The sequence below is a fragment of the Prionailurus bengalensis genome, chromosome A2 (genome assembly GCF_016509475.1).
Source record: "Prionailurus bengalensis isolate Pbe53 chromosome A2, Fcat_Pben_1.1_paternal_pri, whole genome shotgun sequence".
Lineage (NCBI taxonomy): Eukaryota > Metazoa > Chordata > Mammalia > Carnivora > Felidae > Prionailurus > Prionailurus bengalensis.
In genome coordinates, this window is record NC_057348.1 from 164,099,974 (window position 1) to 164,118,345 (window position 18,372).

Sequence of the window (18,372 nt, forward strand, 5' to 3'; positions counted from 1 at the left end):
GTTATGTGGAGTGGCTGTAGCCATCTTGTTTTTTTTTTTTTTTTTAATTTTTTTTTAACGTTTATTCATTTTAGAGACAGAGAGAGACAGAGCATGAATGGGGGAAGGTCAGAGAGAGAGGGAGGCACGGAATCCGAAACAGGCTCCAGGCTCTGAGCTGTCAGCACAGAGCCCGACGCGGGGCTCGAACTCACGGACCGCCAGATCATGACCTGAGCCGAAGTCGGTCGCCCAACCGACTGCGCCACCCAGGCGCCCCATCCATCTTGTAACAGTAAGGTGGTAAGCCTGAAGACAAAGCCCAGTGTGCAGAGCCTGGTAGAATGGGACGTACAGGCCTCTGATATGTCATCGAGTGGTCGAATTATCCTGGAGTTTCTGGATTTCTTTTCTTTTTGTAATTTTTAAAAATATTTTTTAGTGTTTATTTTTGAGACAGAGAAAGACAGAGCATGAATGAGGGAGGGTCAGAGAGAGGGAGACACAGAATCCGAAGCAGGCTCCAGGCTCTGAGCTGTCAGCACAGAGCCCGACGTGGGGCTCGAACTCACGGAGTGTGAGATCATGACCTGAGCCGAAGTCAGAGGTTTAACCGACTGAGCCACCCAGGCGCCCCTGGGGTTTCTGAATTTCTTATCATAAGAAATAAAATTTGCTCATTCTTTGTGCCACCTTAAGTTTTCTGTTATCTGCATATGAAAACATCTTAGCTGATACACCAAGGGGTATCAAGAGGGAATATCGAGGTCAGGAAATCTTTTATTTCCTACCAGCTGCTGATCATGGCCACCATTCCCAACTAGTCTTATGCAGAGGGGACACCCCCACAAAGGCACATGCTTTATCATTAGCTAGTCCCAATTCCATTAAGGCGTCTTCTCTGGTGAAGCAAACTGGGCCATATGTGACATAAAACCTCACAGTAGGCACTTGGTAAATATATACTAAGTGAATGAAAATAAGAGACATGGCAGTGACAAATTGCAATCTGTAGTTTACCTACAACATTCTGACGAGGGCCTTGAAAAAGTGGGAGCTGGGCCGGCCCTCGGCAAAACGCAAAGTGGGCAAGTCAGTCTTTGTCCCTGGCTTTGGGGTCCTATACTGGGCTTCTTCCATTCTCCTGACCTTTCATTTCCCTCTCATCTTCTATTTCTCTCTCTAGCTCCCTTGGTGGGGGTGAGGGTAGGGTGGGGGTAGGGGATGATCATGGGTTACCTAGAATGACCAACTAACCTATTACTTCTTCTAGGGAGAAAAGCACATTGCTTTAAAACTAAACTGTATGGAACTATGTCTCCAGAAAGCTCCTAAAAATTAATGTCACAAATTTATGATAGGGCAGGAGCCGGAAGCAAATGGGACTTTCAGCACCTTCATAACACAGTAGGTAGGTGCTTGCCTGCTTTGGTCCCCCCCACTTTTTAAAAAATGTTTTATGTATGTATGTATGTATGTATGTATGTATGTATTTTAGTAATCTCTACATGCTCTACCCGCTGAGCCAGCCAGGCACCCCCCCCCTCCCCGCCCGTCCCTAGTTTCAGTAAGGACTTTGGGGGTCATCTCATGTTTGATGCTTAAAAATATTTTCCCATGAGGATCTTGCTGTAGCGTTAACTCCATCTAAGGTCATTGATTGCTTTCTTTTTTTTTTTTTTTAATTTTTTTTTCAACATTTATTTATTTTTGGGACAGAGAGAGACAGAGCATGAACGGGGGAGGGGCAGAGAGAAAGGGAGACACAGAATCGGAAGCAGGCTCCAGGATCTGAGCCATCAGCCCAGAGCCTGACGCGGGGCTCGAACTCACGGACCGCAAGATTGTGACCTGGCTGAAGTCGGACGCCTAACCGACTGGGCCACCCAGGCGCCCCGATTGCTTTGTCTTTATGGTGAAGGTTATACACTCATTCAACAAAGAGTTGGGTGCTTCCCGTGTACGCACAAATACCGTGCTAAGCACCAGGTCATCAATGGTAAGACAGACACGAGCCCTATCCTGGTGGACCCTACAGTCCAATGGGGTGGGGCTGGGGGGGAAACTACAAATAAATTAACGTTAAAAATTTGCTCCAAGCTTTGTCAATGAGAGCAGTAGGCTGTTGAGATAGAGTAAGGCGCAGGGAGGAGACCTAGTTAGGATGATTAGGGACAACTTCCTGAGAAGGTGACATTCCAGCCGAGATTTACGGGATGAGAAGGAGACAGGCCCCGGCAACGAGGTCATGCTCACCGTAAGTCAGATAAAAATAACTCCCAATCTCTCTCCAGCAGCGGCACCTGACGTCCGCGCCAGCAGGCCTCGCCGCCAGCACTAAAGATGGCGGGCGGGCGGCGGGGCGGGGCGGGGCGTGCCCGCGGCCTGATTGGCCGGCCGGGCAGCGTCACGTGGGCGGCCGCCGAGCATCCGGGCCCCCCGGAGGCGGCGGCGGCGGCGCTGCGGAGGCTCCCGGGAGCGGGCGGCGCGGCGAGCGGACGGCGGCGGCGCCTCCCGGGCCGCCCGCGTGGGCCGAGCGGCACGCGTGCCGAGCATGGCGGGCTCCCTGCCTCCCTGCGTGGTGGACTGCGGCACCGGGTAAGAGCCGCCGGCGCCCGCCCCGCTCCCGCGCGGCCCGCCCCCGCCCCGGCGCCGAGCACCTGCTCCGCGGCCCGCCCTGTCTCACCTGGCGGCCGCACAGCGCCCCGCCGCGGGGCCCGGGCCCGGCTCCCGGCCGCCCACCTGTGCGCCCCGCCCCCTCCTCCCGGCCCGCGGAGGCCGCGCGCCGGTCACCTGCTCACCTTGCGGGGCGCCGCCCGCCTCGCCTCCCACTCCTCCCGGGCGCCGGGCCGCTGCAGCCCCTCCTGACGTTACCTGCCCCCTCCAGCCGCCGGCCCGTGCCCCTGCCCGAGACCGGCCCTGGTCCTGTGCCCCCCAAGTGCATGTCCCTTCTTGTTAATAATCCTTTAGCACTTACTTGCGGAGGTTTTTACGTCGCTCTACCAACTTGACACCTTTTGTGCAACCCGCTCTGCTCCCTCCGGGTGTCGAACGGTTCACTCAGCCTCAGCTCTTGCTTCGCTTGGCCGGTTCACCTGCCTTTTCGCTTTAAAAAAAAAAAAAAAAAGAATGATGTTAAAAAGCCTCCATTTTGGAAAACAATGTCTAAATTGGGGAAAGCCTTTTTTTTTTTGTGGTCTAGTTTTTTTTCTTTCTTTCTTTCTTTTTTTTTCCTTCTTTACTTTTCGGTTGAGATAGTTTCTTCTGATGTTGTTAGCGACGCGCGAGAGAGACCTTAGGAAATTTCCCGTACTTTCAGTGTCCCAAGCTTCGCTGAGTTTAGTTAGGAAGGTGAATCCATCCGGCTGGTGCTTTGGAAATTCAAGCATGCCTGCTTGCGTTACAGAGGATGTACTTGGTAAAATAGCCTGGAACTAAAATTGAGTCTCGTAAAGATTTTTCGACACGGGATTTTAAGGGTTTTTGCCATAAAATCTTCTGGTGGCACGTTCACCTTAACCTTGATTCTTTTCTGTAGGAAACTGCACTTGGTTTGGTTTCCTTGACAACCTTGTGGGGGTGTCTTTAATTTGTTACAGTCCATCTCCTACTGATCGTGCTTTCCTTTTCCTGCTGAAGCCACTAGCATTGGTTACAGGCTGCGAAAAAGTGCCTCTTGGCTTGTGCTAATTCCTTTTGAAATAAGCATTTGTATCCGAAGTCACGTGGCCTTTTATTTTAGAAGTTGTTTTGCTACCCCAAACAGAAGCCAAAATCAAAATTGGTGTGAACACCTGCCCCTTAATTGTTGGCGTCTGACGCATTCGTTCCCCCTGCAACATCTGTATGCATCCCATGCCCAGCCGAGCTGTGGTCGTGTCAAAGAGTGAAGGCCACAGGGAGATGTCTTTTTCATTCCCACACGTGCATGCGAAACCCTTGCTTTTGTATTTTTGGTCTTGTAAACCTAGTGAAATCTAAAGCAGTTCTTGGTAGCTGGCGCTTAGATAATGCCCACGGAGTTCGTCATACCTTTTATGTTAGTGAGACGGGAACCTTACTCATCGCTCTTGCTATAAATGCCTACAACATGGTGCTCAGTTTTGACCTTTGGAGGTAAGTGATAAATGTAACTTGGCTTGCTTGGAGATAACACTTCAGTTATGTCACTGTTTTGTGACCCCACTTCCTTGCAGTTGTTTTTTTTTTTTTTTTTTTTTTTTTGTCTGTCGTAGGCTTTGGCAGTCTGTTGTAGACAGTGGCAGGGAATCTTCCCAGTGGGTTCCGCGCGGACATATTCAGTTATGGAAGTGACTGATTTATGAATTCCCAGGGCCCAGTATGTGGTCAGAAGGAGCAGCCGGGGAAGGCTTAAGTTCACTTTAGTGTATCAGTAGTTCCTGTATTTCCCAGAGAGTGAAAACTATTTTTGGATTGACTTTAGCCTCAAAATGGGATTAAATAAAAATGCACCTAAAATGAGCCAGGACCAAGGGGAGTCCTCCTACGCTGTAGACAAGCGGCTGTTGTAGTTGGGCCTCGCATTTGGCCTTAGTCTCCCTGCCTGACAGTTACGAGAGAGTCATTGCCAATTATGTAATTGTTGTCATTAGGAAGGCAGAGGCATACCTGCTCCTCAGGTGAAAAAGCCTTTTTTCTTAAAAAAAATGTTTTTTTTTTAATGTTTATACTTAGAGCGTGAGAGAGTGCGCACCAGCGGGGGAGGGGCAGAGGGAGAAAGAAACATGGAATCCGAAGCAGGCTCCAGTCTCCGAGCTATAAGCACAGAGACAGACATGGGGCTCGAACTCCCAAACCGCGAGATCATAACCAGAGCCGAAGTCCAACACTCAACCTACTGAGTCACCCAGGTGCCCCTGAAAAAGCTTTTTATCTAGTATTAAATTCTAAAAGAAAAATTCATGTTGAACTGTACATAGTGAACAGTAGTGATTTAGCAGTGTACCGAATAGTGTATATGTACATATTTTTTTCTTTTCATAGCAAATAAATTTCATCTCTGTAACTGCACATCCTCCTCTAATAGTCCCTGAGATCACCTTAGTGAGCACAAGTGTGCTGGGGACCAGGAGAATATGGACCAAGGTACCCGTTTGATCTGAAGATAAAGCTTTGTTTATTTAAAGGGACTAGTGGGTTACAGAGTTTTAAGAGAATATTCCACAAATTCCAGTCTTGCTTCTCTTAACTTTTTTTGCATTAAAAAAAAAAAACAAACCAACCTTAAGTAATGTCTACACCCAGCATGGGGCACTTGAAACCACAACCCTGAGATCAAGAGTTGCACACTCCACTGACTGAGCCAGCCAGGTGTCCCTTTCTTGCATTTCTAAACTTATTTTGGAAAAAAAAATCAGAAATATTGGAAAGCTACAAGAAGAGTACCAAACTACTATGTATCCTTCACCTAGCTTCACCAGCTGTTAACATCACTTCCATCATTCTGGGTATTAACTGTACATAGTATTTTTCTGAACCATTTGAGAGTAAGTTGCAGATCTTGTGCCCTTTTATACCAAAATACTTCAATGCATACAGGGACTGTCTCTTCTGTAATCACAGACCAATGACTAATGTGAAAGAGTCTAAGATGCATGCAGTGGTGTTGTCCACACAGCCTGGATCCCCAGGGCCTGTCCCATGATGACTTGTGGCCTCTTCCGTCCCTTGTCCAGCTCCGCACCTTGTGTTTTGTCGCCAGCCTGCCTTTCAGATCTCATTCAACCGGATGAGTCCCGGAGCTGTTTTCTGTTTTTCAGGACATTGACATTTTTGGGAGCCAGTTGCTGCGTATATGGTCCCTCGGTGTAGGCTTGTCTGGTGTTTCCGCAGGATAGATTCAGGACACGCGTGCATTTTGGTCAGGAATACCACACGAGTCGCCATTCTATCCAAGTGCATCCTACCAGAATCTCCCCACCCCTAGCGTGATTGAGATACAGAGACCCTTGTAGAAGTTCAAGTTGTGCAACATTTTGATTCGTTTTATCTGTTGCAAAATGATTACCACCTTAGCTTCAGCCAACACCTCCCTCACATCACATAGTTGCCATTTCTTCTTTGTGGTGAGAACATTTAAGGTCTCTTAGCAACTTGCAAGTACATGATACAGTATTATCAACTGTAATCACCACGCTGTACGTTAGATCCTCAGAACCTCTGCCTCTAGTCAGAAGGCTTAAAATAGTGAGTGATCTGTCTCCTCTTGGATGAAGCTCGCTTGGGTTATTTGGATAGAGTGATGTCTGCTAGATTTCTCCACTGCAGTTTTCCCCTTTGTAATTAATATCATTTATAGAGAGAGATTTGAGATTATGCAAATAAATACCTGTTCTTTCCTTAAACTTTCACCCATTAGTTTTAATCTCCACTGGTGATTTTTGCCTTAATTGATGATTGCAGTGGGGTTGCCAAATTGTGATTTAAGTTTAAACTCTAGCATCATTTCTACTTTTATTAATGTTTTCGTCTAAGAGCACACTTTTCCATCATTGTCATCTATTTATCAGATTCAGTATGTAGGGGCTGTTGTTTTATTCAAAAGGTAGTAATCTGTTATAATCAAAAGGTTTTTATCTGTTATTGCCATTATTTGTTTTGATGCTTAAATTGTTCCAGATTTGGCCAATGAAGGCCCATGCAAACTGTTTCTGGTGTTCTTTAGACCTGTCCCCGTCTTTTTTTGAGCATGTTGCTGTTATCTGAAGACTTCAGCAATAGCCTTGTGCATGCATACATCTTTTTGTGTGTTTTCCTGGGTTTCCCTGGGATAGATTTCTAGAAGTGGGATTTCTGGGTCAGAGGGTAACTGCATATGCAGGTTTGCCCATCAGTGCGAAATCCCGCTCAGCAGTATGTATCCTTACCAGCAATGTGCGAAAGGGCTTGTGTCTTCTTATAGACTCACCAACAGAGTACATTGTCAAAGATTTTGATTTTTATCAGTCTAGAAGATAAGAAGTGATAGTACAGGTTTTTTTAAGCTTATTTATTTATTTTGAGAGAGAGAGAGTGAGCGAGGGGAGGGGCAGAGAGAGGGAGAGAGAGAATCCCAAGCAGGCTCCATGCTGTCAGTGCAGAGCCCGATGCGGGGCTCGAGCTCACAAACCGTGAGATCATGAACTGAGCCGAGATCAAGTGTCAGAATCCTAACTGGCTGAGTCACCTAGGCACCCCAGTGACATTAGAGTTTTGAGTTTCTTCTCATGTGGGAAGATGAGTATCTCTTCATGTGGTTAAGAGGCGTTACATTTCTGTGTCATCATTTCTCTAGCCCATTTTTCTGTGTGTTTTTGGTCTCGTGCTTCTTTGATTTGGGAAGCTCTTCGTGTGTTAGGATGTGTTGGACGTCACACAGACTGCTCCTGGCTTCAGTGATTTTCTAGGAGCAATTACAGGACTGTAGTGAAAAAGTACAAAGCAAAAACAGCCAAGGGAAGAGGCGGGAGGAAACCAGGAGCAAGTTTCCAGAGTCGTCAGTGGAGTGACACGGACGTGCTTAGTCAGCACCCAGTCTGACAGCACACCAAGGAAGCTCATTAAAGACGGTGCCCGGTGTTACTGGGCCTGGCCATTTCACCCCTGCCTAGCACATGCCGAAGTTCCAGAACCCCCTAAGGGAAGCAGATGTTCAGCATCAACTACTGTTTGCACGACTTAGGCACAGTGAATACCGTTTAGGGAATGGGGGGAACCCTCCTGAAACCCGAGTTCCCAGATGCCAGTCAGAGGCCCAGCTGGCAAGCAGGACTTGTCTCAAGAGAGCCATCTTGAGCCTGTTGACTCTTTTCTGCACGTGAGGGTGTTAGCTCTTCATGGTGTCAGTTGCAAAGGCATTTTCTTCCCTATGTATCATTTGTCTTTTGCTCTGCAAAGATTTTTTTTTAAGCAATCACATTTATCTTTTCCTTATTGTTTATAGAGTTTGAGTCAAAGTTTTTTTCCCCCTGTTCCCAGGTTATTTGGTGTTTTGTTTTCTTTTTTTTTTTTTTTAATTTTTTTTTTCAACGTTTTTTATTTATTTTTGGGACAGAGCGAGACAGAGCATGAACGGGGGAGGGGCAGAGAGAGAGGGAGACACAGAATCAGAAACAGGCTCCAGGCTCTGAGCCATCAGCCCAGAGCCTGACGCGGGGCTCAAACTCCCGGACCGCGAGATCGTGACCTGGCTGAAGTCGGACGCTTAACCGACTGCGCCACCCAGGCGCCCCTGGTGTTTTGTTTTCTAATGGTTTCATTCCTCTCTTCTCCCCCCCAGCCCCCATTTAAATCCTTAATCTATTTGGAATGTATCCTGGGATATGTAGTATGAGGAAAGGACCCAGTTGGAACGATTCCTGTCTTTTTTTCCTTTTGGCTGTGTCATTTATCTCAACATCATTTATGAAAAAACCCCTGTGCTTAGAGATGCTGTCTTTATCATGTACTAAATTTGTGCAGTTGTTTTTAGTTCTAGATTTTGTTTTGAGTTGCATTAATTGGTCTATTCATACACCACCGCCACAGGGTTTTAATTACTGAGGCTTTAGGATGATTTAATACCTGGGGAGGCCGGCCTCTCCTACACATCCCATTCTTTTTTTAGGGCTTTCTGATAGATTTTTGCTTGTTGTTCCTCCAAATGAGCTTATAATCAGCTTCTCTAGTTGAGCGGGGGGTGGGGGGAAGAATGCCTCCTGGCATTTTTATTTGGAGTCTATTAAATTTATAACTTAATTTAATGAGGACCAACGTCTTTTTTTTTAATTTAGTTTTTTATTTTTAAAAATTTACATCCAAATTACTTAGCACATAGTGCAACAATGATTTCAGGAGTAGATTCCTTAGTGCCCCTCACCCGTTTAGCCCATCCCCCCTCCAACAACCCCTCTACTAACCCTGTTTGTTCCCCGTATTTAAAAGTCTCTTGTTTTGTCCCCCTCCCTGTTTTTTATATTATTTTTGTTTCCCTTCCCTTATGTTCATCTGTTTTGTCTCTTAAAGTTCTCATATGAGTGAAGTCATATGATAGCTGTCTTTCACTGACTAATTTCACTTAGCATAAGACCCTCCAGTTCCATCCACGTAATTGCAAATGGCAAGATTTCATTCTTTCTGATTGGCGAGTGATACTCCATTGTATATGTATGTACACCACATCTTCTTTATCCATTCATCCATCGATGGACATTTGGCTTCTTTCCATACTTTGGCTATTGTGGATAGTGCTGCTAGAAACATGGGCGTGCATGTGTCCCTTCGAAACAGCACACCTGTATCCTGTGGATAAATGCCTAGTAGTGCAGTTGCTGGGTCCTAGGATAGTTCTATTTTCAGTTTTTTGAGGAACCTCCATACCGTTTTCCGGAGTGGCTACACCAGCTTGCATTCCCAATGAGGGCCAACATCTTTATGATGGTGACTCCTCCTATGGAAGAACATGGCGTAGCTTTCCATTAGTTCAAGTCTGTTTGTGTCTTTTAGGAATAATGTTTCCCTTAGGTAGATTTCTTGTTAAGTTTACACATAGGTATGGAATTTCTGTTTTGCTGTCATAAATGGTGGCCTTCCTTCCTTCCTTCCTTCCTTTCGCAGGACTTGAACTCACAACCTTGAGATCAAGATCTGAGCTGACTTCAAAAGTCTGACACTTAACCAACTGAGCCACCCAGGCACCCCAATGTGTTTTGTTTTTCATTATGTTTTCTGTTTTTCTTGAACACATTAAGGGTATTAGTTTTCTGTGTGTGTTAATTTTGTAACTTGTTACTTTAAAAGATACTGTTGTGTTTGTATGAGTTTTTTCCTTGATCTTGAGGGTTTTCCAGATACAAAATCTTTGGCAAATAGAGTGTTTTTCCCTTTTCTTTCTATTGGTAAGGACTCTGTTTTTTTTGACACTTCAATGACCATTGCCTCTAAAATGTTAAATAGGAATGGAGTTAGTGGGCATTATTCTTTTGTTCTTTACTTTAGTGGGGGCAGCTTCTGGTGTTTCTAAAATAATATGCTGGCTTTTGGGCTACTTTGTGTGTGTGTGTATGTGCCTACATACACACATGCATATGCAAGTATACAAATATATGTATGTACGCACATGCACGCACAAGCATACAAATACATGCGTTTACATGCACGCACATATACGAACACACGCATGCATGCGCATGCACACACAAGCCACAAACACGCATGTATGCGCATGATACAGATACACGCGTGTGCATGCACACATGCACACATAAGCATACAGAGACACACGTGTACGCACATCCATGCACATGCATACGGAGACACACGTGTATGTGCATGCACACACAAGCACGCAGAGACCCGCGTGTACGCGCATGCATGCAAAGCACGTAGAGACCCGCGTGTACGCGCATGCATGCAAAGCACGCAGAGACCCGCGTGTACGCGCATGCACGCAAAGCACGCAGAGACACGCGTGTATGCGCATGCACGCACAAGTATACAGATATACGCATGTACGCACATGCATGCACATGTATACAAATACACGTACGTACACATATGCATACATATATCATGTTATTAATCAGTTTCTGTTTTTTGGAATGTTTACAACAGGAGTGGGTGTTGGATGTTGTCAGGTATCTTTATCGTAAATGGAACAGGTAGTTTTCTTCCTTAGCCAGTTAGTATGATGGGTTATATTAACAGATTGCCTAATATTGAACCCCTTTTGCATTCTGGGATAACCCCCATTTGATCATGATGCATTATTTTTTGATGTGTAGGTAGATTGTTAACATTTTATTTAGATTTTTGCTTCAATGTAAGTGTGACTGATTAATGGCTTAGTGTTTTTGGTGCAATCATTGTCAGATTTTGGAGTCAGCATTAGGCTGTCTTCATAAAACAAATTAAGAGGTTTTCCTTCTCCTTCTATGCTCTGGGACGGTCTGGGATAGTATTGGGATTACCTGAGTTTTAAGGTTTTGGTAGAATTCCCCCGTGAAACTGTCTGAGCCTAGTGCTTTCTTGTGGGGAGAGTTTTGTTGCTCACCCTATTAGAAGCCTGTGGGACTTTCCATCTAGTGGAATCAGTTTTGCTGTGTTGTGTTTGTCTAAAAACAATTCTTTTCATCCAGATTTTTCAAATGTATGTATACAGTAGCCTCATGATTTAAAAAAGTGTCCTCTGCTTTTTTGGTTATTTTTCCTTTTGTCACTCAAATTTATGTGTTTTGTTTTCATCCTTTTTTTCTTGGCTGACCTAGTGACTTGTCTTGTGGATGTTTTTTCAAACAATGAGCTTTGGGGTTTACTTCCTAGTTGTTAGTTTTGTGTATTTTGACTCATTTATTCTGCTTTTGTCTTTCTTTTTTTTTTTTTTTTTTTTGCTTTCCTTTATTTTATCTTTTTATTTTTGCGCTGGTTGTTAAACTTATTTTTATTTTTTCCTTTACTTGAAAAGGCATTTATTACCACAAAATTTTGACTGATATATTTTAGGCTGTATGTATCCCTTAGACTTGGATTTATTTTTTGCATTATAATTTTCAAGAAATTTCTGGGGGCGCCTGGGTGGCGCAGTCGGTTAAGCGTACGACTTCAGCCAGGTCACGGTCTCGCGGCCCGTGAGTTCGAGCCCCGCGTCGGGCTCTGGGCTGATGGCTCAGAGCCTGGAGCCTGTTTCCAATTCTGTGTCTCCCTCTCTCTCTGCCCCTCCCCCGTTCATGCTCTGTCTCTCTCTGTCCCAAAAATAAATAAACGTTGAAAAAAAAAATTAAAAAAAAAAAAAAAAAAAGAAATTTCTGTATTTTTGTTTTGAGTTTCCCCCATAACTCAATATTTCCCTACTAGCATGTTTTAAAATTTTCAGGTATAAAGGCCTGTTTGGTTTTTTATTTTGCTTTTAATTTCTGGTGTTGTTGCAGTATGTCCACAGAGAGTGCTGTTTGCTTTATTTCTGTTCTTTGGACTTCATGGGGTCTAAGACCCGGTCAGTTTTGTGAATGTTCTGCACGGACGTGCAGATGTGTTTTCAGCTAGTGTGTCCAGAGTTTGAAGCGTACCTGCCTGTGTGAGCCGCTTACATGATGTTCCCCGGGCCTTCGGGTCTCCCCCGCTTACTCTGTGTCGGCCCGAGAATGGTGTGTTACGTCTTGCACCCTTATTTCCCTGGCCTTCTGGAAGGGGGTGCTGTCCCATCGGGTACCTCTGTGCCAGCAGTTTGTGTCTCCCCGAGCTGTGACTGTAGTGCTGTGAGGGTGTCCTGTTTTTAGGGGGCTTTGCAGTCCCTTGGGAGTCCCAGTTCTGCTTTGTCAGACAGTAAAAAGGATGTTCAAAAACATGCCAGACTAACAGCAGGAGTGTTATTTAAGCTTTAAAGGAAGCAAGCGGTTCATTTAATCATTTGTTTTGGGGCTTATGTAAAAATTTTCATTTTATCAGAGTAATATGCATACTGATTAAAGGTCAGATAGAGCTCAGGGGCTTATGTGAAGACACATGGGTGCTGTCCTGCCTGCTTTTCTCTTTCTTCAGAAACAGCTGCTTTCAGCTCTTAATTCTGTATCTTTCAGCATTTATGGATTTCAGTGTTTCTAAATAATATGCACATCAGTCTGTCTTTTGATTATCAAATTTTCACATTATCTCTTTAATTCTCTCATCCTGGGGCACCTGGGGGGCTCAGTCGGTTAAAGGACAGACTCTTGATTTCGGCTCAGGTCACGATCTCATGGTTCGTGAGTTCGAGCCCTGCGTCGGGCTACACGCTGACAGTGCGGAGCCTGCTGGGGATTCTCTCTCTCTGTGTCTCTCTCTGTCTCTCTCAAAACAAATAAATAAACTGAAAACAAGAAAAGGGTTAAATTCTCTCATTTTGCCTTTGCCCTCTGTTTCTCCTTCCCTCTTCTCCCAAAAGGGGTTATTACATTTTCCAGCTAGTTTGTGACGCGTGTTTGTGTTACCATGCGTGTGCAGATGTACTTGCTCATGGAGTAAAAGTGTGCCATGATTATTTTTTCTCTTAAATTTGGTTTTTATGGAAGCTCATGATTGCCGCCTTTATTTGGGTTTCTTTGTATCCACTGCTAATGACTTTCCATATTTTCGAGTAGCCAGCTTCTCACTCCAGTTTTCCACAAGGTTAATGACGTTATAGATCCCACCAGTCAGTTTGTTTTTGGAGATGTTCCTTCTGCAGACTTTGGCCCTTCTCTCTGGGGTGGTTGCTTCCCAGGCCTGCCCGCCACACAGCCTAGGACTTTGCTTATAACCTTCTAGGCATTTCCTTTGCCTTTCTCCTGGATTGAGTCCGTTTCCTGAATCCTGCCTTCTGGCTGCTTGCTTTCCTCTCTGCCGGTGGCCGTCCAATAGCCAGCTTTGTGAGGCTGGGAGGCACCTGTGGGTGCAGGGATTCACAGTGAGTGCTTTTGACATGCCCGTGTCCCTCGTCCTGTCCCTCCTCTCCAGTGGGTGCACCTTTGTCATCCTGGCGTCTCCTGCCATCATTCTGGGGCACACGAACCTCTCTCCCGTGTGTTCTCTGTTCCATGTCGTCGTCTTTTTTGGTTTTCTCCTTTGTGTTGGCAAAGGACATCCTCCAGTAGCTTTCTGAGAAAGGGTATGCGGGAGGGAGATGTTTACCTTTCCTGCTTGTCCAAAACGTGTTTGTTCTAACCCTTCACTTGGTTGATCATTGGGTGTAGTATTCAGTGTTGGGGAAGTAATTTTCCCTCAGTTTTTCAGACACTGATTCTTTGTGTTCTTCTGCTTTGCTGCTAAGAAGTCTGAAGGCTTCATAAATGACTTTGATTCCCCTACTCTGCTTCCTGGAAGCTTTTAGGGTTTCCTTTTTGTCTCTGGTTTCTGAAGTTTCACAACAACGTGCCTTGAAGTGAGTGTGTTTTCCTCTGTTGTGCTGGGCTTTGTGTGAGCTCCTGCAGTCTGAAGACTGGCATCTTTGAATTCTGGGTAAAACTTTAAAAATGTTTCTTCCTTTGCTGTGTGTGTGTGTGTGTGTGTGTGTGTGTGTGTGTGTGAGTGCACGTGCTCATGTGCATGCTCTTTCTGGAACACCTGTTCACGTGTTGAATACTTAGGCTGTTTCTCTGATTTTCTTACTCTTTCTCTCTTGTTCTCCATCATTCTGTCTCTTTTCCTTCTAGGATATGCCTTGCCTTATTTTCTAGTCCTTCTCTTCAGTTTTTTCCATTTTTGCTCTTATTTAAATTTCCAAGAATTCTTTTTGTTCTCTAAATGTTCTTTTACTAATAGTATCTCGTTTTATTTTTTGAATGTAGTATCTTCTTGTAGGGTATTGATGATGGTGTTTTTATGGTGGTGTTGGTGCTGTATCTCCCTATATAGGTTTTGTTTTTTCTCCTTTTTAAAACATTTTTTAATGTTTTATTTATTTTTTGAGAGAGAGCATAAGCAGGGGAGGGGCAGAGAGAGAGGGGGACAGAGGATCCAAAGTGGGATCTGCACTGACAGGCTGACAGCAGCGAGTCCGATGTGGGGCTCCAAGTCACGAACTGTGAGATCATTACCTGAGCTCAAGTCGGATGCTCAACCGACCGAGCCACCCAGGTGCGCCTGTCTTGTTTCTTCTGAGTTTTCATCTTTTTCTGCGGTAGAAAGGGTTTCCTCAGATGTTGGTAATTTCTGGCTGCCTGCTTACGATGAAAAGTCAGAAAATGGAAAAGCTCATTGGGCTTTCTGAATGTGTAGATTTGCGTATTGATTTTGAACGTCACCAGGAGTGATGCAGGCAGGTTGTTTGTTGGGGAATGTTCTGGCGTCTGCGTCTTCAGATTCTTCCTTTTGGACTGGTCAGTTTCCCCAGAGGCTACACTTCGGGTCCTCTGCGTGGAGGCCGGGCCTGGGTGCTGGGCTTCTGAGAGCGGAGCGGGGAGAAAGCAGTGGTGGGACAGGGTGTCTGAGCCCTCAGCTTTTGCCCTGTACACGGTCAGGCGGCCCTTCGTTTTCTGATTGGTGCTGGTGTCCCCCATGCCGAGTGACTGCCGGTGGAGGCCCTTTGCCTTACAGTCTCCAGAGAGTCCACGTGCAGAGTGCGCTGGGGTCACGGGGGAGCTGTGGCCCAGCTGTGGACGGAGGGGAGTCTCGCTCGGACCCCCTGGTTTGGGCCCTCGGGTCTCAGTTCCCCAGAGCCCGTGCAGCTCCCAGGTCTGGAGCCTTTCAGGACGCGCGCGTGCGTGCCGGGCTGGTCCTCAGCTCTTGCCTCTGCTGGTTTTCTTCTCCCCAGGCCGGTCACCACTGGTCCTCAGCTCTCCGGAGCCAGACTCTCGCTGTTGTGTCCCTTCTTTTCTTCCCGTCATTGGGGATCGATATACCTTTAAAAAGTCATTTTGCTTTGAGTTTTGTGGGGCTTTGGGACCAAGTGAAATAATGAAATCATACGTTTGGTCCACCATTTTAATCTGGAAGTTAAAGTTCCCTTTAGGGAGATCAAAATCCACAGAGAGACCGTACCTCATGATGTTCTGTTTCCCCAAACTAGGGCAAAAAATGCCACCGATAGAAGGACAAATGGACAAGTGTATGTGGTCAAGTTCACAGGTCAACAGACAAAAGAAGGGTGTTGGATTTAGGTGAAATAATTAATACATTTGAACTTGTCTGTTGAACTCTTTGTCCTATAAACAGAGACTCCCCTTTTCTATTCAGTAGCCCAAGGAGTGTTTGAAGACCTTAGACCTTGATCATGTGCCAATTTACAGTCTCGAGAGGGTGTATATTACTTAGAAACTATAATTAAGACATGAGGATAATTTTAGTGTCCTGAGAACCATATTCTAAGGCAGTTGTGGTCCCCCCCCCTTTTTTTTAAACTGAAGACCTTACGAAGGAGGGGAGCTATTTTGGCGGAAGTTTGGGGTTTGAGACTGGACCTCATAAGGGGTCTTAATCAAAAGAACCTCCCTATAGGATACGGTTTGAAAAACACTGTTCTAGGATGTGACATTTCCACTTTTAAACATAGATTAATTGAGCTTAAATTGTCACCTTCTGCTCTAGACACATGGTTGTAGGAGGAATTTTAACTATATATAAATATGTTGAGTTGACAGATTAATTCTCTTGACTGCAGAATTGAAAAGTCTGTGTTACTGCCGTGGAAAAATAGTGGCGCTTAACGGAAGAGTGAAAGAGGCTCTGCCCAAGAGCTGTTTAAAATGTTTGGGGCAAATGAGGATATTTTGTATTGACAGAAAGAGACTGTGGAAGGATACGTAAGAATGGGAGGTGGTGGAAGGCAGGGGTGGGGTGGATGGTGTCGGCCTGGGAGTGAGATTTGGTGTTTGGAAGTTTGAGCTAAGAGAACATATTTGTTTAAAAGGCAGAGTGGTATTGGTATTGCTTCATGCAGCTTTTCATTCTGTTTCCATGTGAGAAAGGGTCTCTGGTCAGGGGATGCATGGATGTGGCATTGAGTTTGAGAATGTGGCACAGTTTATGTGTTTTTGGAAGCAATGCCTACCTCAACTATGCTGGCTGTCCTTTCGGAAGATCGTGTTCAAACAGAAAACCAAGGGCTTTTAATGTAAAAGTTGTTGGTCTTGATTCCTTATGTACACATATTTGGGACAAGTTGATTGACATAGCTCTCTCCATTTGGATGAAAAGACATACATAGCACTGGAAGAGGAGTAATATGAAATTTTAGTAAAGTGAGGGACTTTTCAAAGTAGAAACTACCCAGGAAGTTGTTCAGGAAGATAAATGGTAGATTTGATCATCTAAACTGTCAACGGTTATATTCCAGGAAATGTATAACTGGGAAAAATTGGTGACGTATATGAGCAAGCATTCATGTCCTCAATATGTAAGGGCTCGCACAAATTGATCAGGTAGTAAAGCTGTAGCAGAAAATTATTGAGGGGTCATATGTGGAAAAACATAGAGGGCTACTGTGCCTCAAATAACATTTAATAGTAACAAAGTTATCAAATAATGGGATCCTTTTACGTTTTGAATTAGGAAATATTTTCTGGAAATGGTAATATTTAACATTGGGGGGGTTATTATCATTTGCCTCTTACAGATGAAGAAATTAAGGTACGGAGGGGTTAACTTACTTGCCTGAAGTAACATAGTGCTGTGTTTTGAGCCCAGCATTGTGAGTCCAATTAAACTCCCTTACATCACAAACATATACTGTTTTGCAGCTTCTTTCAAACCGCATTGCCTATCTGTGTATGGCAGTAACATAAATCTTCATTTTTGATGGCTGTGTAGCATTTTATGGAATTATTATAATTTACTTCCTACATCAAATTGATGGCATTTGAGTGTTTCCAGTGTTTTGTTGTTTTGCTATTAGAATGCTGTAGTGAATATTTTTTTGTTCCTGTCTTTTTTTGCATACATCTAAAAGTGCTTCATTGGGGTAAATTCCCAGAAATGTGCCATTTGGACAGTAGGGTATATGCATTTAGAGTTCTGATAGATAATGTGAAACATGTGTGTATAATGACTCTTCAACCTTTTACTGTCACCCATGTATAAGTTACTACCACTGTCTTCAGTATTGGCCCAGATTTTGAATGGTCTTGTAATCAGTTTGTAGCTGGATTTAATATTTGATGTTTCTTTCTTTCTTTGTTTTTTTTTTTTAATGTTTATTTATTTTTGAGAGAGAGAGAGAGACAGACAGACAGACAGACAGACAGAATCTGAAGCAGGCTCCAGGCTCTAGGCTCTGAGCTGTCAGCACAGAGCCTGACCCAGGGCTCGAACTCACGGACTGTGAGATCATGACCTGAGCAGAAGTCAGACGCTTAACCGACTGAGTCACCCAGGCTCCCCAATGATATTTGATGTTTCTTAAAAGAATATTACTCTTCCCATGTAAGAGTAAGACTTCTCTCAATTTATTTGCCTGCTTGTATATTGAGAGTTCTTCACACACATTTACCTATCTCTGTATCTCTATCCATTTATCTGTATAGTTTAGTCCTAAAGGTAATATTATTGCCTTTAGTAATAGTAAAGGTAAGTAGTAAAGGTAAATTGTTGCCATTGCAACTAGGGTCTCTTCATACAGCATAGATTCTCACTTGTTCTTGTTAGGTAGGAAAGTTGTTGATTTTTGTCTGTTTATTTAATACCTGGCCATCCTACCGAATCTCCTCTTTCCTTTAATTTTCTACTTAATTTCTTTAGATATTCCAGGTCTGCAATTACCGTTTACAAGTAAATTTTTGTCTTCTCCTTCCCAGCGTCATTCCTTTTCTTTAGTTCTTTGTGATTTGTATTATCTAGTGATTTCTAAGCATGTTGACCATCCGAACCATGGGGTTGGGACAAGGAATGTTCAAAATATAGGTGTCCAGGCTCCTTCTCTGCAGATTCCCATTAACGGTTCTGGGACAGGCACTGGGAATTTGTATTTTA

General features: G+C 44.4%; 1 protein-coding gene across 5 annotated transcripts in view; it reads left to right on the forward strand.

The window, feature by feature from the left end:
* Positions 1–1,277: 1,277 nt before the first annotated feature.
* ACTR3B (actin related protein 3B) overlaps positions 1,278–18,372 on the forward strand; it is a 92,643-nt gene continuing 75,548 nt past the window's right edge. For 2 of the 5 annotated variants that reach the window (XM_043590013.1, XM_043590018.1), the window contains exon 1: positions 3,485–4,095. In XM_043590013.1, coding sequence (XP_043445948.1) covers positions 3,908–4,095 — 188 coding nt within the window. In that variant the 5' untranslated portion in view covers positions 3,485–3,907. Of the gene's footprint in view, positions 1,391–2,398; positions 2,578–3,484; positions 4,096–18,372 lie in introns of those variants that run through there. The other 3 variants (XM_043590017.1, XM_043590019.1, XM_043590015.1) reach the window with 3 other exon arrangements.